Source organism: Hypanus sabinus, chromosome 6, assembly GCF_030144855.1.
Source record: "Hypanus sabinus isolate sHypSab1 chromosome 6, sHypSab1.hap1, whole genome shotgun sequence".
NCBI classification, from domain to species: Eukaryota; Metazoa; Chordata; class Chondrichthyes; order Myliobatiformes; family Dasyatidae; genus Hypanus; species Hypanus sabinus.
The window spans coordinates 131,942,416-131,969,770 of record NC_082711.1 but is presented as its reverse complement, the minus strand read 5'-3'; the positions used below and the strand labels follow the sequence as shown (position 1 = coordinate 131,969,770).

The 27,355-nt window shown below is 43.2% G+C and overlaps 1 protein-coding gene across 5 annotated transcripts in view; it reads right to left on the bottom strand.

Moving 5' to 3' along the window:
- Window positions 1–27,355, bottom strand: part of LOC132395842 (protein spinster homolog 1-like) — a 209,040-nt gene that overhangs the window by 42,810 nt on the left and 138,875 nt on the right. For all 5 annotated transcript variants that reach the window (XM_059972954.1, XM_059972950.1, XM_059972952.1 and 2 more), the window contains one exon: window positions 7,153–7,218. In XM_059972954.1, coding sequence (XP_059828937.1) covers window positions 7,153–7,218 — 66 coding nt within the window. The remainder of the gene's footprint in view (window positions 1–7,152; window positions 7,219–27,355) is intronic.

The window sequence follows — 27,355 nt, the reverse complement described above, 5'->3', positions numbered from 1 at the left end:
CCAGCATCTTAAACCTGTGTCCTCTTGTGGCAGCCATTTCAGCCCTGGGAAAAAGCCTTTGACTATCCACATGATCAATGCCTCTCATCATCTTATACACCTCTTAACAGGTCACCTCTCATCCTCTGTCACTCCAAGGAGAAAAAGCCAAGTTCACTCAACCTGTTTTCATAAGGCATGCTCCCCAATACAGGCAACATCCTTGTAAATCTCCTCTGCACCCTTTCTATGCTTTCCACATCCTTCCTGTAGAGAGGTGACCAGAATTGAGGACAGTACTCCAAGTGGGGTCTGACTAGGGTCCTATATAGCTGCAACATTACCCTTCGACTTCTAAATTCAATTCCACGATTGATGAAGGCCAATACACCGTATGCCTTCTTAACCACAGAGTCAACCTGCGCAGTTGGTTTGAGCGTCCTATAGACTCGGACCACAAGATCCCTCTGATCCTCCACACTGCCAAGAGTCTTAACATTAATACTATATTCTGCCATCATATTTGACCTACTCTGCCATCATATTTGACCTACATTTATTATCAAAGTACTTACATGTCACCTTATACTATCTTGAGATTCGTTTTCTTGCAGGCATTTAAAGAGCTCGGGTGCTTTCAGGACTTTTTGGTGGGCTGCAATCATAAAGATCTATTAAGCACTCAGAGGGATAAAAAAGAAGTGAGGTGTAAGCAGAGTGGCCATTGTGTGAGTGGGCAGTTTTAGAGAGGTCAGGCTTTGACTCAACAGGCTGGGGCAAGCACAGGCAGAGGTTCTAAGTCAGTTTCTAGCAAGTTTTATTTTCTGTTAGTTTATAGCTAGTACACTGAGAATGGGTCCAGAGTTAGTGGAGTTCCTTCTGTGTGATGTGGGAACTTTGGGAGACCTCCATTCTCCCTGATAACTACATCTGCATGTGGTACAACAAGCTTCAGCTCCTTAGAGGCTGTGTTAAGGAATTGGAGCTGCAGCTGGGTGTCTGTCTCATACAGGAAAATAAGGAGGAGATAGATACAGGGAAGTAGTCAACAGGAGGCAGATACATGGGTAACAGTCAGGAGAGGGAAAGGGAATAGGCAGCCAGTGCAGAGCTCCCCTATTGCTGTTACCTACAATAATAATTACAGTTGGCCCTTGTTATCCGCGGGTTCCACATGTGCGGATTCAACCAACTATGGATCAGGAAAACCCAGAAGTTCTCCCTCCAGTACTTGTTGTTTGAGCATGTACAGACTTTTTTTCATCATTATTCCCTAAACAATACAGTATAATAACTATTTACATAGCAGTTACATTGTATTAGGTATTATAGGTAATCTAGAGATGACTTAATGTATACAGGAGGATGTGCATAGGTTACCGCAGATCAGGAATAAAAAAAAAACTTAAGTTCTGTAAGTCGGAACAGGTACATCCAGTATTATTTAGCGTCAGTTAGTCAAACATTTGTCTTAGTAAATAGTATATATTTTACCTTTCTATGCGTATAAAACACTTAAGAAAAGTATGTATTTCAATAATGTGTTGCTTAGTAATAATTGTAACTTTCATCAGGGCAGAGCCTTCACATGCTCTATTATTCTCACTTTATCCTTTAAAATTGTTCCAAATGTAGCCTAACGCTTTTCACCTCTTTCTGATCGCTTTGTTATTTCCACTTTATTTTCAATTGTGATCATTTTCTGGAACAGAAACACTGCGGGTGGCAGGTCCCAAGCTCCGCTGGGTCCTAAAGTCCACTGACTTGAGCATCCACGTTTTTTGGTACCCGTGGGGGGTGGGCAGTCCTGGAACCAATCCCCCGTGGATAAGGAGGGCCGACTGTATACTGCTTGGTGGGACAACTGACCGGGGGAAGCCACAGTGACTGATCTCTGATACTGAGTGGCTCAAAGGGGAAGAGGGGTGGGGCAGGGGGGAGAAGGCAAGTGCTGTAGTGATAATGGATTTTATAATTAGGGGAGCAGAAGTGGATTTTGTGGCCACAAAAGAGTCTCCCGGATGATATGTTGTCTCCCAGGAGCCAGGGTCAGGGATGTCTCGTCTTGGGTCTAAGCATTCCCGAGGGGAAGGGTGAACAGCTGGAAGTTGTGATACATATTGGTACCAATGACATAGGTAGGAAAAGGGAGGAAATCCTGAAGAGAAAATATAGGGAGTTAGGTACAAATCTGAAAACCAGACCTTCAGGATATTAATATCAGGACTGCTGCCTGTACTATCCACCAATGAGGGTAAGAATAGGATGAATAGGCAGATGAATGTGTGGCTGAAGAATTGGAGTGGGTGGGGGAGGATCTCTTCTGGGGAAGGTACAGTTATGACCTGTACAAAAAGAGCAGGTTACATCTGTACCCGAGGGGGACTAATATTCTTGTGGACTGGTTTGCTAGAGCTGTTGGGGAGGGTTTGAACTAATTTGGCAGGGGGATGAGAACCAGAGTGATAGTGCTGAGGATGGGGCAGTTAGTATAAACTGTGTAGTGAGACCAGGCAGATGATAGGGCAAAATTGCAGTCAGTGGGATGAGTTAATAGGGGACAAAATCAAAATCAAAATGAATACACAACTGAAGGTGTTATATTTGCAATATATGGAATAAGGTAGATGATCTTGTACAGCAGTTGGTTCAAGTTTCATCATCATTCATATGAATCCAGCCAAATAAAACAGTATTAATCTGGGGCTAAGGTGCAAAACACAGTGCCAACAGTCATACATACCCACAAGGCCCATATGGCACATATATGAAATTAATAAAATACAGTCACACAAACAAGTTATATACTACATATATGTATAACTGATGTTGTGAGCATCACTGCATTGTGGCTGCAAGAAGGTCATAGCTGGGAGCTTAATGTCCAGGGATATAAACTGCATCAACAGGATAGGCAGGTAGGCAGAGGAGGGGTGGGCGCCTCTATTGGTAAAAAATGAAATCAAATCCTTAGAAAGGGTGACATAGGATCAGAAGATGTAGAATCTTTGTGCGCAGAGTTAAGAAACTACTCTGACGGGAGTTATATATAGATTATTGAACAGTAGCCAGGATGTGGGCACTAATTAATAATGGAAGATAAAAAAGGCATACAAAAAAAAAGCTATGTTGCAATACTCATGGGGGATTTCAACATGCATGTACTATAGATTGGGAACTCAGGTCGATGCTGGATCCCAAGAGAGGGGATTTGTAAAATGCCTATGAAATGGCTTTCTAGAGCAGCTTTTGATTCAGCCAAATATGGGAATGGAAATTGTAGATTGGGTGTATGGACAGACCCAGATTTGATTAGGGTACTTAAGGTAAAGGAGAAAGTGATCATAATATGATAGAGTTCACCCTTTGTTTTGAGAAGGAGAAGCTAAAATTGGATGTATCAGTATTATAGTGGAATAAAGGGAATCGCAGAGGCACAAAAGAGGAGATGGCCAAAGTTGATTGGAATTGGACACTAACAGGGATGATGGCAGAACAGCAATGGCTGGAGTTTCTGGGAGCATTTCAGAAGGCACGGGATTGATACATCCCAAAGATGAAGAAGTATTCTAAAGGAAGGATGAGGTAAATGCTGCTGACAAGTGAAGTCAAAGACAGCTTAAAAGTAAAAGAATGGGCAAAAATTAGTGGAACAATAGAGGATTGGAAAGCTTATTAAAAACAAACTGAGGGCAGCTAAAAAAGCTGTAAAGAGAGAAAAGATGCACTATGAAAGTAAGCTAGCCAATAATATAAAAGAGGATATGAAAAGCTTTTTTAAATATATAAAGGGAGGTGGCAGTAGCTATCAGACTGCTGGAAAATGACAATGGTAGTGATGGGGGAGCAAAGAAATGGCAGACAAACTTAATAAGTATATTGCATCAGTCTTCACTGTAGAAGATATTATAGAACACCAAAATGTGAGAGTGTCAGAGGGCAGAGGTGACTGTTGTTGCTATTACTAAGGGAAGTGCCTGGGAAGCTGAAAAGTCTGCAGGTAGATCAATCACCTGGATCAGATGGTGTACACCTCAGGGTCTGAAAGAGGAGGCTGAAGAGATTGTGGAGGCATTAGTAATGAACTTCCAGGAAGCACTACATTCTGGAATGGTTCTGGATGAATAGAAAACTGCAGATGTCACTCCAGTTATTAAGGGAGGGAGACAGAAGGAGGGATATTATAGGCCTGTTAGCCTGACTTTGGTGGTTGGAAAGATATTGGAGTCTATTATTACGGATGAGGTTTCAAGGTACTTGGATACACATGACAAAATAGGCCGAAGTCAGCATAGTTTCCTTGAAAGAGAAATATTGCCTGACAAATCTGTTGGAATACTTTGAGGAAATAATAGGCAGGATAGACAAAGGAGAGCCAGTGGGTAACATATACTTGGATTTTCACAAGGCCTTTAACAAGTTCCACACATGAGGCTGCTTGACAACCTATGAGCATATGGTATTCCAGAAAAGATACTAGCATGGATAGAAGATTGGCTGACTGGCAGGAGAGAAAGAATGAAAATGGGGGGGGGGGGGTCTTTTCTGGTTGACTGAGGGTGACTATTGATGTGCTTTAAGTGTCAGTGTTGGGACTGTTTCTTTTCACATTACATTTTAATGATTTGGATTGATGGCTTTGTGGCCAAGTTTGCAGATGATACAAAGATAGGTGGAGGAACCAGGGTGTCCGGAGAAGACACAGATTGATTAGGAGAACGCGCAAAGAAGTGGCAGATAAAATATAGTGTAGGGAAGTGCATTCTTATGCACTTTGGTAGAATGATTAAAGGCGTGGTCTATTTTCTAAATGGGCAGAAAATTTTAAAATCAGATATGCAAAAGGATTAGGGAGCCGTCATGCAGGATTCCTGAAAGGTTCATTTGCAGGTTGAGTCAGCATTCATTTAGAAAGGACTAGAACATAAAAGCAAAGATGCAATGCTGAAGCTTTATAAGGCATTGATCATTCTTCACCTGGAGTACTGTGAGCAGTTTTGGGCCTTTATCTAAGAAAAGATGTGCTGGCGTCAAAGGGGGTCATTAGGAGGTTCATGAGGATGATCCCAAGAATGAAGAGCTTTTGATGGCTTTGAGCCTGTACTTGCTGGAGATTAGAAGAATAGAGGGAATTCATTGAAACCTATCGAATATTGAGAGGCCTAGATAGAGTGGATGTGGAGAAGTTGTTTCCTACAGTGAGAAAGTCTTGGACCAGAGGGATGTCCATTTAGAAACGAGATGATGAAAATTTTCTTTAGTCAGAGGTTGGTGAAACAGTGGAATTCATTGCCATAGATTCATTGCCTGTGTAGGCCAAGTCATTGGGTATATTTAATGCAGAGGTTAATAGTTTCTTGTTTAAGGACATCAAATGTTTCAGGGAGAAGTCAGGAGAATGGAGTCAAGAGGGATAATAAATCAGCCATGATGAAAGGGCAGAGCAGTCTCGGTGGTCAGAATGGCCTAATTTTGCTCCAGCGTCTTATGGTCTTATAGTCTTAAGTGGGAGAATGGAGTGAAACTAACTTTATTATTGGGTGAGTGAATATAAGGAAATGGTGGCTGTTCAGAAATTGAGCTTCCAGATTAGTTAGACAGAATTAAGAACATGAAATGCACTTAGGAAGCACTTAGCTGATCAGAGAGTAGCTCTGGGAAAAGAAATAGCTAATAGTTCATGGAAAAGGGTAAGTGAGAAGACAAATTGTTTGTAGAGAGGGTGGAGGGGAGATGAATAAAACAAAGGGAGTATCTGAATATTCCTTTTTCACATATTACAAGTTCGATTCACTGATTGATTGGATGAGGGCAGGGGAGCTGCCTGGCCTCAGTCAGTGGACGAGATCTCAGGCCATGGTGTCGCCTGTTCACAGGTCAATGCGATCCACCACAGGCAGTGTGGCACGGCGTCTAAGCTGGAGTCTCTGCTGCCCACTGGTGTTCACTCGGCTGGAATCGGGCTCTGTTGTGGCCAACTATGGATCGATAGTGTGAGTTCTGGGACTCTTTCAGTGCGTGATTGTGATACCATTTGTGCTTGCTATCTTGTACGCGCTGTGTTGTGTATGACTGTTAGTACTGCGTTTTGCACCTTGTCTTTGGTGTTACACTGTCCTGTTTAGCTATATTCATGAGTATTCATGTACGGTTGAATGACAATTAAACTTGAATTGAATAGGGTGAGGCCAGGCATGCCCAGATGGTCCTACTTTAATACATGAGAAAAGAAAATTATGGAGGAAGGAGGTGATAGGAAGCAAAGGGCCATGTAAGATCTGTAGGCTGCACATCAAAGCTGTTGCTAAAACCAAGAGGAGAATGCTGGAAATGCCTGACAAAACTAGAGAGGGAGAAACATTGAGTTAGTAGTGAAGATTAGCAGCAAGTTGAAACAAGGAGAAATTTCACCACAAAGAGATGTGAAACCCTGATATTTTACACCCAAAGGTGGGAAAATTGGGTTGCAGGGTGGAGATTCAACTCTACCAAAGGAGGTGTAAGGTGCTCCTGCTCTCTGTTAGCCTGCAGGTCACCCTTGGGCAAGGTGTAGCACCTGATCAGGGTCACGAGAAGCCACAGGAGCAGATGGTGGATGGTCGTATGAGCAGTTGGTGCAGATCACAAGTCCTGGTTGTGCCACCACTGACCTCAGGCAGACAATCTCTGGAGAGTATTGATAATGGTGGGGTTACCAGTCTTGCAAAGACACTGCCCAGAAGAAGGCAATGGCAAACCGGTTCTCTAGAAAAATTTGCAAGAACAATCATGGACATGGAAAGACCATGATTGTCCATGTCATACGACACGGCACAAAATGAACAAACAAAAGGTGGAAGCCCAGTCTTGTTTGTTCAGAGATGGATAGACCTTTGGATATTGGGGCCACCTAGAGATGTGAAGATATTGCTGAAAATAGAACCAAGATGGGAGAGTAGCAGGGTCTTATTGAGTGGCAGAACAGGCTCAGAGGATTGGATGACCACACCTGCTGCAAAAACTCTTAATCTTATGGTGAGATTCTAAACAAAAAATCATTGGCTTCATGATCTCAGTTTATGAGTGGATAATGCAGATTTAGAATTCCCTCCCACACTACTACATTTGAACACACATCTTCACAGAACTAAAATATCATTAGTTGAGAGTTGTGGCTTTTTACTTGCTACTTACCAACAGAATATCTGAAACTATAATCCAAGTCAGGCCGATGAAAAGCTCACCGAAAAAGATGCAAACCTTTGAAAGATGAAGAAGAACTTTACTCAGCATGTCATTTTTACTGTAATCAAGCTCCAGACAAGAAGATATTCAGATTGCAGAGGATAGCTAAAGAATAGCTACGGTTGTAGTAACATCATTCTGAGCCTGTCCAATGCACAATGGAACGCTGAGCCAACCCTATACAGAACTGACCAATAAGCCTGTTTTATCAGACTGTCATCATAAACAAGTCTGAATACTGAGTCAGTCCTATACAGGACTGAATACTGAGCCTGTTCTATACCGGACTGAATACTGAGCCTGTTCAATAAGGGACTGAATACTGAGCATGTTCTATACAGGACTGAATACTGAGTCAGTCCTATACACGACTGAATACTGAGCCTGTTCTATACCGGACCGAATACAGAGCCTGTTCCATAAGGGACTGAATACTGAGCCGGTTCTATCCTGGACTGAATACTGAGTCAGTCCTACACAGGACTGAATACTGAGCCTGTCCTATACAGGACTGAATAATGAGCCCGTACTATACAGGACTGAATACTGAGTCAGTCCGATACAGGACTGAATACTGAGCCTGTTCGATACAGGACTGAATACTGAGCCTGTTCCATAAGGGACTGAATACTGAGCCTATCCTATACAGGACTGAATACTGAGCCTGTTCTATACAGGACTGAATACTGAGACTGTTCTATACAGGACTGAATACTGAGTCAGTCCTATACAGGACTGAATACTGAGCCTGTCCTATACAGGACTGAATACTGAGCATGTTCTATACAGGACTGAATACTGAGACTGTTCTATACAGGACTGAATACTGAGTCAGTCCTATACAGGACTGAATACTGAGCCTGTTCTATATAGGACTGAATACTGAGCCTGTCCTATACAAGACTGAATACTGAGCCTGTCCTATACAAGACTGAATACTGAGGCCGTCCTATACAGGACTGAATACTGAGCCTGTCATATACAAGACTGAATACTGAGCCTGTTCTATACAGGACTGAATACTGAGCCTGTTCTATAGAGGACTGAATACTGAGTCAGTCCTATACAGGACTGAATACTGAGCCTGTTCCATACAGGACTGAATACTGAGCTTCTACTATAAGGGACTGAACACTGAGCCTGTTCTATACAGGACTGAATACTGAGCCTGTTCTATACATGACTGGATACTGAGCCTGTCCTAAACAAGACTGAATACTGAGCCTGTTCTATACAGGACTGAATACTGAGCCTGTTCTATACAGGACTGAATACTGAGCCTGTTCTATACAGGACTGAATACTGAGTCAGTCCTATATAGGACTGAATACTGAGCCTGTTCCATACAGGACTGAATACTGAGCTTCTTCTATACAGGACTAAATACTGAGCCTGTTCTATACAGGACTGAATACTGAGTCCGTCCTATACAAGACTGAATACAGAGACTGTTCTATAAGGGACTGAACACTGAGCCTGTTCTATACAGGACTGAATACTGAGCCCGTCCTACACAGGGCAGAATACTGAGCCCGTCCTATACAAGACTGAATACTCAGCCTGTTCTATACAGGACTGAATACTGAGCCTGTTCTATACAGGACTGAATACTGAGCCCGTCCTACACAGGGCAGAATACTGAGCCCGTCCTATACAAGACTGAATACTCAGCCTATTCTATACAGGACTGAATACTGAGCCTGTTCTATACAGGACTGAATACTGAGCCTGTTCTATAAGGGACTGAAAACTGAGCCTGTTCTATACAGGACTGAATACTGAGTCCATCCTATACAAGACTGAATACAGAGACTGTTCTATAAGGGACTGAACACTGAGCCTGTTCTATACAGGACTGAATACTGAGCCTGTTCTATACAGGACTGGATACTGAGCCTGTCCTAAACAAGACTGAATACTGAGCCTGTTCTATACAGGACTGAATACTGAGCCTGTTCTATACAGGACTGAATACTGAGCCTGTTCTATAAGGGACTGAAAACTGAGCCTGTTCTATACAGGACTAAATACTGAGTCAGTCCTATACACGACTGAATACTGAGCCTGTTCTATACCGGACCGAATACAGAGCCTGTTCCATAAGGGACTGAATACTGAGCCGGTTCTATCCTGGACTGAATACTGAGTCAGTCCTACACAGGACTGAATACTGAGCCTGTCCTATACAGGACTGAATAATGAGCCCGTACTATACAGGACTGAATACTGAGTCAGTCCGATACAGGACTGAATACTGAGCCTGTTCGATACAGGACTGAATACTGAGCTTCTACTATAAGGGACTGAACACTGAGCCTGTTCTATACAGGACTGAATACTGAGCCTGTTCTATACATGACTGGATACTGAGCCTGTCCTAAACAAGACTGAATACTGAGCCTGTTCTATACAGGACTGAATACTGAGCCTGTTCTATACAGGACTGAATACTGAGCCTGTTCTATACAGGACTGAATACTGAGCCTGTTCTATACAGGACTGAATACTGAGTCAGTCCTATATAGGACTGAATACTGAGCCTGTTCCATACAGGACTGAATACTGAGCTTCTTCTATACAGGACTAAATACTGAGCCTGTTCTATACAGGACTGAATACTGAGTCCGTCCTATACAAGACTGAATACAGAGACTGTTCTATAAGGGACTGAACACTGAGCCTGTTCTATACAGGACAGAATACTGAGCCCGTCCTACACAGGGCAGAATACTGAGCCCGTCCTATACAAGACTGAATACTCAGCCTGTTCTATACAGGACTGAATACTGAGCCTGTTCTATACAGGACTGAATACTGAGCCCGTCCTACACAGGGCAGAATACTGAGCCCGTCCTATACAAGACTGAATACTCAGCCTATTCTATACAGGACTGAATACTGAGCCTGTTCTATACAGGACTGAATACTGAGCCTGTTCTATAAGGGACTGAAAACTGAGCCTGTTCTATACAGGACTGAATACTGAGTCCATCCTATACAAGACTGAATACAGAGACTGTTCTATAAGGGACTGAACACTGAGCCTGTTCTATACAGGACTGAATACTGAGCCTGTTCTATACAGGACTGGATACTGAGCCTGTCCTAAACAAGACTGAATACTGAGCCTGTTCTATACAGGACTGAATACTGAGCCTGTTCTATACAGGACTGAATACTGAGCCTGTTCTATAAGGGACTGAAAACTGAGCCTGTTCTATACAGGACTGAATACTGAGCCTGTTCTATAAGCAACTGAACACTGCCCAGTTCTATACAGGACTGAATACGGAGCCTGTTTGGTAAGGAACTGAATACTGAGCCCATTCGATACAGGGCTGAATACTGAGCCAGTCCTATACAAGACTGAATACTGAGCCTGTTCTATACAGGACTGAATACTGAGCCTTTTCTAGACAGGACTGAATACTGAGCCTTTTCTAGACAGGAATGAATACTGAGCCTGTTCTATACAGGACTTAATACTGAGCCTGTTCTATACAGGACTGAACACTGAGTCTGTTCTATACAGGACGGAATACTGAGCCTGTTCTATACAGGACTGAATACTGAGCCTTTTCTAGACAGGAATGAATACTGAGCCTGTTCTATACAGGACTGAATACTGAGCCTCTCCTATACGTGACTGAATACTGAGCCTGTTCTATATATGACTGAATACTGAGGCTGTTATATACAGGACTGAATACTGAGCCTGTCCTATAGAGGACTAAATACTGAGCCAGTCCTATACAGGACTGAATACTGAGCCTGTTCTATAAGCGACTAAATACGGAGCCTGTTCTATACAGGACGGAATACTGAGCCTTTTCTAGACAGGACGGAATACTGAGCCTGTTCTATACAGGACTGAATACTGAGCCTTTTCTAGACAGGAATGAATACTGAGCCTATTCTATACAGGACTGAATACTGAGCCTATTCTATACAGGACAGAATACTGAGCCTTTTCTAGACAGGACTGAATAATGAGTCAGTTCTATACAGGACTGAATACTGAGCCTCTCCTATACATGACTGAATACTGAGCCTGTTCTATATAGGACTGAATACTGAGTCTTTTCTATACAGGACTGAATACTGAGCCTGTCCTATACAGGACTAAATACTGAGCCAGTCCTATACAGGACTGAATACTGAGCCTGTTCTATAAGCGACTGAATACAGCCCAGTTCTATACAGGACTGAATACGGAGCCTGTTTTGTAAGGAACTCAATACTGAGCCCGTTCTATACAGGACTGAATACTGAGCCAGTCCTATACAGGACTGAATACTGAGCCTGTCCTATACAGGACTGAATACTGAGCCTGTTCTATAAGGGACTGAATACTGAGCCTGTTCTATACAGGACTGAATACTGAGCCTGTTCCATACGGTACTGAATACTGAGCCTGTTCTATATAGGACTGAATACTGAGCCTGTCCTATACAGGCCAGAATACTGAGCCTGTTCTATACAAGACAGAATACTGAGTCCGTCCTGTACAAGACTTAATACAGAGCCTGTTCTATAAGGGACTGAATACTGAGCCCGCTCTATACAGGACTGAATACGGAGCCTGGTTTGTAAGGAACTGAATACTGAGCCCGTCCTATACAGGGCTGAATACTGAGCCCGTCCTACACAGGGCTGAATACTGAGCCCGTCCTATACAAGACTGAATACTCAGCCTGTTCTATAAGGGACTGAATACTGACACTGTTCTATATAGGACTGAATACTGACCCGTCCTACACAGGGCTGAAAACAGAGACTGTTCTATACAGGACAGAATACTGAGCCCGTCCTGTACAGGACTAAATACTGGGCCTGTTCTATAGAGGACTGAATACAGAGCTTCTTCTATACAGGACCGAATACAGAGCCCGTTCTATACAGGACTGACTACTGAGCCTGTCCTATACAGGACTGAATACTGAGCCTGTTCTATACAGGACTGAATACTGAGTCAGTCCTATACAGGACTGAATACTGAGCCTGTTCCATACAGGACTGAATACTGAGCTTCTACTATACAGGACAGAATACTGAGCCTGTTCTATACAGGACTGAATACTGAGCCTGTCCTATACAAGACTGAATACTGAGTCCGTCCTATACAAGACTGAATACTGAGCCTGTCCTACACAGGACTGAATACTGAGCCTGTTCTATAAGGGACTGAATACTGAGCCTGTTCTATACAGGACTGAATACTGAGCCTGTTCCATACGGTACTGAATACTGAGCCTGTTCTATATAGGACTGAATACTGAGCCTGTCCTATACAGGCCAGAATACTGAGCCTGTTCTATACAAGACAGAATACTGAGTCCGTCCTGTACAAGACTTAATACAGAGCCTGTTCTATAAGGGACTGAATACTGAGCCCGCTCTATACAGGACTGAATACGGAGCCTGGTTTGTAAGGAACTGAATACTGAGCCCGTCCTATACAGGGCTGAATACTGAGCCCGTCCTACACAGGGCTGAATACTGAGCCCGTCCTATACAAGACTGAATACTCAGCCTGTTCTATAAGGGACTGAATACTGACACTGTTCTATATAGGACTGAATACTGACCCGTCCTACACAGGGCTGAAAACAGAGACTGTTCTATACAGGACAGAATACTGAGCCCGTCCTGTACAGGACTAAATACTGGGCCTGTTCTATAGAGGACTGAATACAGAGCTTCTTCTATACAGGACCGAATACAGAGCCCGTTCTATACAGGACTGACTACTGAGCCTGTCCTATACAGGACTGAATACTGAGCCTGTTCTATACAGGACTGAATACTGAGTCAGTCCTATACAGGACTGAATACTGAGCCTGTTCCATACAGGACTGAATACTGAGCTTCTACTATACAGGACAGAATACTGAGCCTGTTCTATACAGGACTGAATACTGAGCCTGTCCTATACAAGACTGAATACTGAGTCCGTCCTATACAAGACTGAATACTGAGCCTGTCCTACACAGGACTGAATACTGAGCCTGTCCTATACAGGACTGAATAGTCAGCCTGTTCTATACAAGACTGAATACTGAGTCCATCCTATACAAGACTGAATACAGAGACTGTTCTATAAGGGACTGAACACTGAGCCTGTTCTATACAGGACTGAATACTGAGCCTGTTCTATACAGGACTGAATACTGAGTCCATCCTATACAAGACTGAATACAGAGACTGTTCTATAAGGGACTGAACACTGAGCCTGTTCTATACAGGACTGAATACTGAGCCTGTTCTATACAGGACTGGATACTGAGCCTGTCCTAAACAAGACTGAATACTGAGCCTGTTCTATACAGGACTGAATACTGAGCCTGTTCTATACAGGACTGAATACTGAGCCTGTTCTATAAGGGACTGAAAACTGAGCCTGTTCTATACAGGACTGAATACTGAGCCTGTTCTATAAGCAACTGAACACTGCCCAGTTCTATACAGGACTGAATACGGAGCCTGTTTGGTAAGGAACTGAATACTGAGCCCATTCGATACAGGACTGAATACTGAGCCAGTCCTATACAAGACTGAATACTGAGCCTGTTCTATACAGGACTGAATACTGAGCCTTTTCTAGACAGGACTGAATACTGAGCCTTTTCTAGACAGGAATGAATACTGAGCCTGTTCTATACAGGACTTAATACTGAGCCTGTTCTATACAGGACTGAATACTGAGTCTGTTCTATACAGGACGGAATACTGAGCCTGTTCTATACAGGACTGAATACTGAGCCTTTTCTAGACAGGAATGAATACTGAGCCTGTTCTATACAGGACTGAATACTGAGCCTCTCCTATACGTGACTGAATACTGAGCCTGTTCTATATATGACTGAATACTGAGGCTGTTATATACAGGACTGAATACTGAGCCTGTCCTATAGAGGACTAAATACTGAGCCAGTCCTATACAGGACTGAATACTGAGCCTGTTCTATAAGCGACTAAATACGGAGCCTGTTCTATACAGGACGGAATACTGAGCCTTTTCTAGACAGGACGGAATACTGAGCCTGTTCTAGACAGGAATGAATACTGAGCCTGTTCTATACAGGACTGAATACTGAGCCTATTCTATACAGGACGGAATACTGAGCCTTTTCTAGACAGGACTGAATAATGAGTCAGTTCTATACAGGACTGAATACTGAGCCTCTCCTATACATGACTGAATACTGAGCCTGTTCTATATAGGACTGAATACTGAGTCTTTTCTATACAGGACTGAATACTGAGCCTGTCCTATACAGGACTAAATACTGAGCCAGTCCTATACAGGACTGAATACTGAGCCTGTTCTATAAGCGACTGAATACAGTCCAGTTCTATACAGGACTGAATACGGAGCCTGTTTTGTAAGGAACTGAATACTGAGCCCGTTCTATACAGGACTGAATACTGAGCCAGTCCTATACAGGACTGAATACTGAGCCTGTCCTATACAGGACTGAATACTGAGCCTGTTCTATAAGGGACTGAATACTGAGCCTGTTCTATACAGGACTGAATACTGAGCCTGTTCCATACGGTACTGAATACTGAGCCTGTTCTATATAGGACTGAATACTGAGCCTGTCCTATACAGGCCTGAATACTGAGCCTGTTCTATACAAGACTGAATACTCAGCCTGTTCTATAAGGGACTGAATACTGACACTGTTCTATATAGGACTGAATACTGACCCGTCCTACACTGGGCTGAAAACAGAGACTGTTCTATACAGGACAGAATACTGAGACCGTCCTGTACAGGACTAAATACTGGGCCTGTTCTATAGAGGACTGAATACAGAGCTTCTTCTATACAGGACCGAATACAGAGCCCGTTCTATACAGGACTGACTACTGAGCCTGTCCTATACAGGACTGAATACTGAGCCTGTTCTATACAGGACTGAATACTGAGCCTGTTCTATAGAGGACTGAATACTGAGTCAGTCCTATACAGGACTGAATACTGAGCCTGTTCCATACAGGACTGAATACTGAGCTTCTACTATACAGGACAGAATACTGAGCCTGTTCTATACAGGACTGAATACTGAGCCTGTCCTATACAAGACTGAATACTGAGTCTGTCCTATACAAGACTGAATACTGAGCCTGTCCTACACAGGACTGAATACTGAGCCTGTCCTATACAGGACTGAATACTCAGCCTGTTCTATACAAGACTGAATACTGAGTCCATCCTATACAAGACTGAATACAGAGACTGTTCTATACAGGACTGACTACTGAGCCTGTCCTATACAGGACTGAATACTGAGCCTGTTCTATACAGGACTGAATACAGAGCCCGTTCTATACAGGACTGACTACTGAGCCTGTCCTATACAGGACTGAATACTGAGCCTGTTCTATACAGGACTGAATACTGAGCCTGTTCTATAGAGGACTGAATACTGAGTCAGTCCTATACAGGACTGAATACTGAGCCTGTTCCATACAGGACTGAATACTGAGCTTCTACTATACAGGACAGAATACTGAGCCTGTTCTACACAGGACTGAATACTGAGCCTGTCCTATACAAGACTGAATACTGAGTCCGTCCTATACAAGACTGAATACTGAGGCTGTCCTACACAGGACTGAATACTGAGCCTGTCCTATACAGGACTGAATACTCAGCCTGTTCTATACAAGACTGAATACTGAGTCCATCCTATACAAGACTGAATACAGAGACTGTTCTATAAGGGACTGAACACTGAGCCTGTTCTATACAGGACTGAATACTGAGCCTGTTCTATACAGGACTGGATACTGAGCCTGTCCTAAACAAGACTGAATACTGAGCCTGTTCTATACAGGACTGAATACTGAGCCTGTTCTATACAGGACTGAATACTGAGCCTCTCCTATACGTGACTGAATACTGAGCCTGTTCTATATATGACTGAATACTGAGGCTGTTATATACAGGACTGAATACTGAGCCTGTCCTATAGAGGACTAAATACTGAGCCAGTCCTATACAGGACTGAATACTGAGCCTGTTCTATAAGCGACTAAATACGGAGCCTGTTCTATACAGGACGGAATACTGAGCCTTTTCTAGACAGGACGGAATACTGAGCCTGTTCTAGACAGGAATGAATACTGAGCCTGTTCTATACAGGACTGAATACTGAGCCTATTCTATACAGGACGGAATACTGAGCCTTTTCTAGACAGGACTGAATAATGAGTCAGTTCTATACAGGACTGAATACTGAGCCTCTCCTATACATGACTGAATACTGAGCCTGTTCTATATAGGACTGAATACTGAGTCTTTTCTATACAGGACTGAATACTGAGCCTGTCCTATACAGGACTAAATACTGAGCCAGTCCTATACAGGACTGAATACTGAGCCTGTTCTATAAGCGACTGAATACAGTCCAGTTCTATACAGGACTGAATACGGAGCCTGTTTTGTAAGGAACTGAATACTGAGCCCGTTCTATACAGGACTGAATACTGAGCCAGTCCTATACAGGACTGAATACTGAGCCTGTCCTATACAGGACTGAATACTGAGCCTGTTCTATAAGGGACTGAATACTGAGCCTGTTCTATACAGGACTGAATACTGAGCCTGTTCCATACGGTACTGAATACTGAGCCTGTTCTATATAGGACTGAATACTGAGCCTGTCCTATACAGGCCTGAATACTGAGCCTGTTCTATACAAGACTGAATACTCAGCCTGTTCTATAAGGGACTGAATACTGACACTGTTCTATATAGGACTGAATACTGACCCGTCCTACACTGGGCTGAAAACAGAGACTGTTCTATACAGGACAGAATACTGAGACCGTCCTGTACAGGACTAAATACTGGGCCTGTTCTATAGAGGACTGAATACAGAGCTTCTTCTATACAGGACCGAATACAGAGCCCGTTCTATACAGGACTGACTACTGAGCCTGTCCTATACAGGACTGAATACTGAGCCTGTTCTATACAGGACTGAATACTGAGCCTGTTCTATAGAGGACTGAATACTGAGTCAGTCCTATACAGGACTGAATACTGAGCCTGTTCCATACAGGACTGAATACTGAGCTTCTACTATACAGGACAGAATACTGAGCCTGTTCTATACAGGACTGAATACTGAGCCTGTCCTATACAAGACTGAATACTGAGTCTGTCCTATACAAGACTGAATACTGAGCCTGTCCTACACAGGACTGAATACTGAGCCTGTCCTATACAGGACTGAATACTCAGCCTGTTCTATACAAGACTGAATACTGAGTCCATCCTATACAAGACTGAATACAGAGACTGTTCTATACAGGACTGACTACTGAGCCTGTCCTATACAGGACTGAATACTGAGCCTGTTCTATACAGGACTGAATACAGAGCCCGTTCTATACAGGACTGACTACTGAGCCTGTCCTATACAGGACTGAATACTGAGTCTGTTCTATACAGGACTGAATACTGAGCCTGTTCTATAGAGGACTGAATACTGAGTCAGTCCTATACAGGACTGAATACTGAGCCTGTTCCATACAGGACTGAATACTGAGCTTCTACTATACAGGACAGAATACTGAGCCTGTTCTACACAGGACTGAATACTGAGCCTGTCCTATACAAGACTGAATACTGAGTCCGTCCTATACAAGACTGAATACTGAGGCTGTCCTACACAGGACTGAATACTGAGCCTGTCCTATACAGGACTGAATACTCAGCCTGTTCTATACAAGACTGAATACTGAGTCCATCCTATACAAGACTGAATACAGAGACTGTTCTATAAGGGACTGAACACTGAGCCTGTTCTATACAGGACTGAATACTGAGCCTGTTCTATACAGGACTGGATACTGAGCCTGTCCTAAACAAGACTGAATACTGAGCCTGTTCTATACAGGACTGAATACTGAGCCTGTTCTATACAGGACTGAATACTGAGCCTGTTCTATACAGGACTGAATACTGAATCAGTCCTATACAGGACTGAATACTGAGCCTGTTCCATACAGGACTGAATACTGAGCTTCTTCTATACAGGACTAAATACTGAGCCTGTTCTATACAGGACTGAATACTGAGCCTGTCCTATAGAGGACTGAATACTGAGCCTGTTCTATACAAGACTGAATACTGAGTCCGTCCTATACAAGACTGAATACAGAGACTGTTCTATAAGGGACTGAACACTGAGCCTGTTCTATACAGGACTGAATACTGAGCCCGTCCTACACAGGGCAGAATGCTGAGCCCGTCCTATACAAGACTGAATACTCAGCCTGTTCTATACAGGACTGAATACTGAGCCTGTTCTATACAGGACTGAATACTGAGCCTGTTCTATAAGGGACTGAAAACTGAGCCTGTTCTATACAGGACTGAATACTGAGCCTGTTCTATAAGCAACTGAACACTGCCCAGTTCTATACAGGACTGAATACTGAGACTGTTGTATACAGGACGGAATACTGAGCCTGTTCTATACAGGACTGAATACTGAGCCTTTTCTAGACAGGAATGAATACTGAGCCTGTTCTATACAGGACTGAATACTGAGCCTATTCTATACAGGACGGAATACTGAGCCTTTTCTAGACAGGACTGAATAATGAGTCAGTTCTATACAGGACTGAATACTGAGCCTCTCCTATACATGACTGAATACTGAGCCTGTTCTATATAGGACTGAATACTGAGCCTTTTCTATACAGGACTGAATACTGAGCCTGTCCTATACAGGACTAAATACTGAGCCAGTCCTATACAGGACTGAATACTGAGCCTGTTCTATAAGCGACTGAATACAGCCCAGTTCTATACACGACTGAATACGGAGCCTGTTTTGTAAGGAACTGAATACTGAGCCCGTTCTATACAGGACTGAATACTGAGCCAGTCCTATACAGGACAGAATACTGAGCCTGTCCTATACAGGACTGAATACTGAGCCTGTTCTATAAGGGACTGAATACTGAGCCTGTTCTATACAGGACTGAATACTGAGCCCGTCCTACACAGGGCAGAATACTGAGCCCGTCCTATACAAGACTGACTACTCAGCCTGTTCTATACAGGACTGAATACTGAGCCTGTTCCATACGGTACTGAATACTGAGCCTGTTCTATATAGGACTGAATACTGAGCCTGTCCTATACAGGCCTGAATACTGAGCCTGTTCTATACAAGACAGAATACTGAGTCCGTCCTGTACAAGACTTAATACAGAGCCTGTTCTATAAGGGACTGAATACTGAGCCCGCTCTATACAGGACTGAATACGGAGCCTGGTTTGTAAGGAACTGAATACTGAGCCCGTCCTATACAGGGCTGAATACTGAGCCCGTCCTACACAGGGCTGAATACTGAGCCCATCCTATACAAGACTGAATACTCAGCCTGTTCTATAAGGGACTGAATACTGACACTGTTCTATATAGGACTGAATACTGACCCGTCCTACACAGGGCTGAAAACAGAGACTGTTCTATACAGGACAGAATACTGAGCCCGTCCTGTACAGGACTAAATACTGGGCCTGTTCTATAGAGGACTGAATACAGAGCTTCTTCTATACAGGACCGAATACAGAGCCCGTTCTATACAGGACTGACTACTGAGCCTGTCCTATACAGGACTGAATACTGAGCCTGTTCTATACAGGACTGAATACTGAGCCTGTTCTATAGAGGACTGAATACTGAGTCAGTCCTATACAGGACTGAATACTGAGCCTGTTCCATACAGGACTGAATACTGAGCTTCTACTATACAGGACAGAATACTGAGCCTGTTCTATACAGGACTGAATACTGAGCCTGTACTATACAAGACTGAATACTGAGTCCGTCCTATACAGGACTGAATACTGAGCCTGTCCTATACAAGACTGAATACTGAGTCCGTCCTATACAAGACTGAATACTGAGCCTGTCCTACACAGGACTGAATACTCAGCCTGTTCTATACAAGACTGAATACTGAGACCATCCTATACAAGACTGAATACAGAGACTGTTCTATAAGGGACTGAACACTGAGCCTGTTCTATACAGGACTGAATACTGAGCCTGTTCTATACAGGACTGGATACTGAGCCTGTCCTAAACAAGACTGAATACTGAGCCTGTTCTATACAGGACTGAATACTGAGCCTGTTCTATACAGGACTGAATACTGAGCCTGTTCTATACAGGACTGAATACTGAGTCAGTCCTATACAGGACTGAATACTGAGCCTGTTCCATACAGGACTGAATACTGAGCTTCTTCTATACAGGACTAAATACTGAGCCTGTTCTATACAGGACTGAATACTGAGCCTGTCCTATAGAGGACTGAATACTGAGCCTGTTCTATACAAGACTGAATACTGAGTCCGTCCTATACAAGACTGAATACAGAGACTGTTCTATAAGGGACTGAACACTGAGCCTGTTCTATACAGGACTGAATACTGAGCCCGTCCTACACAGGGCAGAATGCTGAGCCCGTCCTATACAAGACTGAATACTCAGCCTGTTCTATATAGGACTGAATACTGAGCCTGTTCTATACAGGACTGAATACTGAGCCTGTTCTATAAGGGACTGAAAACTGAGCCTGTTCTATACAGGACTGAATACTAAGCCTGTTCTATAAGCAACTGAACACTGCCCAGTTCTATACAGGACTGAATACGGAGCCTGTTTGGTAAGGAACTGAATACTGAGCCCATTCGATACAGTACTGAATACTGAGCCAGTCCTATACAAGACTGAATACTGAGCCTGTTCTATACAGGACTGAATACTGAGCCTTTTCTAGACAGGAATGAATACTGAGCCTGTTCTATACAGGACTTAATACTGAGCCTGTTCTATACAGGACTGAATACTGAGTCTGTTCTATACAGGACGGAATACGGAGCCTGTTTGGTAAGGAACTGAATACTGAGCCCATTCGATACAGGACTGAATACTGAGCCTGTTCTATACAGGACTGAATACTGAGCCTTTTCTAGACAGGACTGAATACTGAGCCTTTTCTAGACAGGAATGAATACTGAGCCTGTTCTATACAGGACTTAATACTGAGCCTGTTCTATACAGGACTGAATACTGAGTCTGTTCTATACAGGACGGAATACTGAGCCTGTTCTATACAGGACTGAATACTGAGCCTTTTCTAGACAGGAATGAATACTGAGCCTGTTCTATACAGGACTGAATACTGAGCCTCTCCTATACGTGACTGAATACTGAGCCTGTTCTATATATGACTGAATACTGAGGCTGTCCTATAGAGGACTAAATACTGAGCCAGTCCTATACAGGACTGAATACTGAGCCTGTTCTATAAGCGACTAAATACGGAGCCTGTTCTATACAGGACGGAATACTGAGCCTTTTCTAGACAGGACTGAATACTGAGCCTGTTCTATACAGGACTGAATACTGAGCCTTTTCTAGACAGGAATGAATACTGAGCCTGTTCTATACAGGACTGAATACTGAGCCTATTCTATACAGGACGGAATACTGAGCCTTTTCTAGACAGGACTGAATAATGAGTCAGTTCTATACAGGACTGAATACTGAGCCTCTCCTATACATGACTGAATACTGAGCCTGTTCTATATAGGACTGAATACTGAGTCTTTTCTATACAGGACTGAATACTGAGCCTGTCCTATACAGGACTAAATACTGAGCCAGTCCTATACAGGACTGAATACTGAGCCTGTTCTATAAGCGACTGAATACAGCCCAGTTCTATACAGGACTGAATACGGAGCCTGTTTTGTAAGGAACTGAATACTGAGCCCGTTCTATACAGGACTGAATACTGAGCCAGTCCTATACAGGACTGAATACTGAGCCTGTCCTATACAGGACTGAATACTGAGCCTGTTCTATAAGGGACTGAATACTGAGCCTGTTCTATACAGGACTGAATACTGAGCCTGTTCCATACGGTACTGAATACTGAGCCTGTTCTATATAGGACTGAATACTGAGCCTGTCCTATACAGGCCTGAATACTGAGCCTGTTCTATACAAGACAGAATACTGAGTCCGTCCTGTACAAGACTTAATACAGAGCCTGTTCTATAAGGGACTGAATACTGAGCCCGCTCTATACAGGACTGAATACGGAGCCTGGTTTGTAAGGAACTGAATACTGAGCCCGTCCTATACAGGGCTGAATACTGAGCCCGTCCTACACAGGGCTGAATACTGAGCCCATCCTATACAAGACTGAATACTCAGCCTGTTCTATAAGGGACTGAATACTGACACTGTTCTATATAGGACTGAATACTGACCCGTCCTACACAGGGCTGAAAACAGAGACTGTTCTATACAGGACAGAATACTGAGCCCGTCCTGTACAGGACTAAATACTGGGCCTGTTCTATAGAGGACTGAATACAGAGCTTCTTCTATACAGGACCGAATACAGAGCCCGTTCTATACAGGACTGACTACTGAGCCTGTCCTATACAGGACTGAATACTGAGCCTGTTCTATACAGGACTGAATACTGAGCCTGTTCTATAGAGGACTGAATACTGAGTCAGTCCTATACAGGACTGAATACTGAGCCTGTTCCATACAGGACTGAATACTGAGCTTCTACTATACAGGACAGAATACTGAGCCTGTTCTATACAGGACTGAATACTGAGCCTGTACTATACAAGACTGAATACTGAGTCCGTCCTATACAGGACTGAATACTGAGCCTGTCCTATACAAGACTGAATACTGAGTCCGTCCTATACAAGACTGAATACTGAGCCTGTCCTACACAGGACTGAATACTCAGCCTGTTCTATACAAGACTGAATACTGAGTCCATCCTATACAAGACTGAATACAGAGACTGTTCTATAAGGGACTGAACACTGAGCCTGTTCTATACAGGACTGAATACTGAGCCTGTTCTATACAGGACTGGATACTGAGCCTGTCCTAAACAAGACTGAATACTGAGCCTGTTCTATACAGGACTGAATACTGAGCCTGTTCTATACAGGACTGAATACTGAGCCTGTTCTATACAGGACTGAATACTGAGTCAGTCCTATACAGGACTGAATACTGAGCCTGTTCCATACAGGACTGAATACTGAGCTTCTTCAATACAGGACTAAATACTGAGCCTGTTCTATACAGGACTGAATACTGAGCCTGTCCTATAGAGGACTGAATACTGAGCCTGTTCTATACAAGACTGAATACTGAGTCCGTCCTATACAAGACTGAATACAGAGACTGTTCTATAAGGGACTGAACACTGAGCCTGTTCTAGACAGGACTGAATACTGAGCCCGTCCTACACAGGGCAGAATGCTGAGCCCGTCCTATACAAGACTGAATACTCAGCCTGTTCTATATAGGACTGAATACAGAGCCTGTTCTATACAGGACTGAATACTGAGCCTGTTCTATAAGGGACTGAAAACTGAGCCTGTTCTATACAGGACTGAATACTAAGCCTGTTCTATAAGCAACTGAACACTGCCCAGTTCTATACAGGACTGAATACGGAGCCTGTTTGGTAAGGAACTGAATACTGAGCCCATTCGATACAGTACTGAATACTGAGCCAGTCCTATACAAGACTGAATACTGAGCCTGTTCTATACAGGACTGAATACTGAGCCTTTTCTAGACAGGAATGAATACTGAGCCTGTTCTATACAGGACTTAATACTGAGCCTGTTCTATACAGGACTGAATACTGAGTCTGTTCTATACAGGACGGAATACTGAGCCTGTTCTATACAGGACTGAATACTGAGCCTTTTCTAGACAGGAATGAATACTGAGCCTGTTCCATACAGGACTGAATACTGAGCCTATTCTATACAGGACGGAATACTGAGCCTTTTCTAGACAGGACTGAATAATGAGTCAGTTCTATACAGGACTTAATACTGAGCCTCTCCTATACATGACTGAATACTGAGCCTGTTCTATATAGGACTGAATACTGAGCCTTTTCTATACAGGACTGAATACTGAGCCTGTCCTATACAGGACTAAATACTGAGCCAGTCCTATACAGGACTGAATACTGAGCCTGTTCTATAAGCGACTGAACACTGAGCCTGTTCCATACGGTACTGAATACTGAGCCTGTTCTATATAGGACTGAATACTGAGCCTGTCCTATACAGGCCTGAATACTGAGCCTGTTCTATACAAGACAGAATACTGAGTCCGTCCTGTACAAGACTTAATACAGAGCCTGTTCTATAAGGGACTGAATATTGAGCCCGCTCTATACAGGACTGAATACGGAGCCTGTTCTATAAGGGACTGAATACTGAGACTGTTCTATACAGGACTGAATACTGAGCCTGTTCTATACAGGACTGAATACTGAGCCTGTTCAATACAGGACTGAAAACTGAGCCTGTTCTATAAGGGACTGAATACTGAACCTGTTCTATACAGGACTAAATACTGAGCCTGTCCTATACAGGACTGAATACTGAGCCTGTTCTATAAGCAACTGAACACTGCCCAGTTCTATACAGGACTGAATACGGAGCCTGTTTGGTAAGGAACTGAATACTGAGCCCATTCGATACAGGACTGAATACTGAGCCAGTCCTATACAAGACTGAATACTGAGCCTGTTCTATACAGGACTGAATACTGAGCCTTTTCTAGACAGGACTGAATAATGAGTCAGTTCTATACAGGACTGAATACTGAGCCTCTCCTATACATGACTGAATACTGAGCCTGTTCTATATAGGACTGAATACTGAGCCTTTTCTATACAGGACTGAATACTGAGCCTGTCCTATACAGGACTAAATACTGAGCCAGTCCTATACAGGACTGAATACTGAGCCTGTTCTATAAGCAACTGAACACTGCCCAGTTCTATACAGGACTGAATACGGAGCCTGTTTGGTAAGGAACTGAATACTGAGCCCATTCGATACAGGATTGAATACTGAGCCAGTCCTAACAAGACTGAATACTGAGCCTATTCTATACAGGACTGAATACTGAGCCTTTTCTAGACAGGAATGAATACTGAGCCTGTTCTATACAGGACTTAATACTGAGCCTGTTCTATACAGGACTGAATACTGAGTCTGTTCTATACAGGACGGAATACTGAGCCTGTTCTATACAGGACTGAATACTGAGCCTTTTCTAGACAGGAATGAATACTGAGCCTGTTCTATACAGGACTGAATACTGAGCCTATTCTATACAGGACGGAATACTGAGCCTTTTCTAGACAGGACTGAATAATGAGTCAGTTCTATACAGGACTTAATACTGAGCCTCTCCTATACATGACTGAATACTGAGCCTGTTCTATATAGGACTGAATACTGAGCCTTTTCTATACAGGACTGAATACTGAGCCTGTCCTATACAGGACTAAATACTGAGCCAGTCCTATACAGGACTGAATACTGAGCCTGTTCTATAAGCGACTGAACACTGAGCCTGTTCCATACGGTACTGAATACTGAGCCTGTTCTATATAGGACTGAATACTGAGCCTGTCCTATACAGGCCTGAATACTGAGCCTGTTCTATACAAGACAGAATACTGAGTCCGTCCTGTACAAGACTTAATACAGAGCCTGTTCTATAAGGGACTGAATATTGAGCCCGCTCTATACAGGACTGAATACGGAGCCTGTTCTATAAGGGACTGAATACTGAGACTGTTCTATACAGGACTGAATACTGAGCCTGTTCTATACAGGACTGAATACTGAGCCTGTTCAATACAGGACTGAAAACTGAGCCTGTTCTATAAGGGACTGAATACTGAACCTGTTCTATACAGGACTAAATACTGAGCCTGTCCTATACAGGACTGAATACTGAGCCTGTTCTATAAGCAACTGAACACTGCCCAGTTCTATACAGGACTGAATACGGAGCCTGTTTGGTAAGGAACTGAATACTGAGCCCATTCGATACAGGACTGAATACTGAGCCAGTCCTATACAAGACTGAATACTGAGCCTGTTCTATACAGGACTGAATACTGAGCCTTTTCTAGACAGGACTGAATAATGAGTCAGTTCTATACAGGACTGAATACTGAGCCTCTCCTATACATGACTGAATACTGAGCCTGTTCTATATAGGACTGAATACTGAGCCTTTTCTATACAGGACTGAATACTGAGCCTGTCCTATACAGGACTAAATACTGAGCCAGTCCTATACAGGACTGAATACTGAGCCTGTTCTATAAGCAACTGAACACTGCCCAGTTCTATACAGGACTGAATACGGAGCCTGTTTGGTAAGGAACTGAATACTGAGCCCATTCGATACAGGATTGAATACTGAGCCAGTCCTAACAAGACTGAATACTGAGCCTATTCTATACAGGACTGAATACTGAGCCTTTTCTAGACAGGAATGAATACTGAGCCTGTTCTATACAGGACTTAATACTGAGCCTGTTCTATACAGGACTGAATACTGAGTCTGTTCTATACAGGACGGAATACTGAGCCTGTTCTATACAGGACTGAATACTGAGCCTTTTCTAGACAGGAATGAATACTGAGCCTGTTCTATACAGGCCTGAATACTGAGCCTATTCTATACAGGACGGAATACTGAGCCTTTTCTAGACAGGACTGAATAATGACTCAGTTCTATACAGGACTGAATACTGAGCCTCTCCTATACATGACTGAATACTGAGCCTGTTCTATATAGGACTGAATACTGAGCCTTTTCTATACAGGACTGAATACTGAGCCTGTCCTATACAGGACTAAATACTGAGCCAGTCCTATACAGGACTGAATACTGAGCCTGTTCTATAAGCGACTGAGTACAGCCCAGTTCTATACAGGACTGAATACGGAGCCTGTTTTGTAAGGAACTGAATACTGAGCCCGTTCTATACAGGACTGAATACTGAGCCAGTCCTATACAGGACTGAATACTGAGCCTGTCCTATAAGGGACTGAATACTGAGCCTGTTCCATACGGTACTGAATACTGAGCCTGTTCTATATAGGACTGAATACAGAGCCTGTTCTATAAGGGACTGAATACTGAGCCCGCTCGATACAGGACTGAATACTGAGCCTGTTCTATAAGGGACTGAATACTGAGCCTGTTCTATACAGGACTGAATAC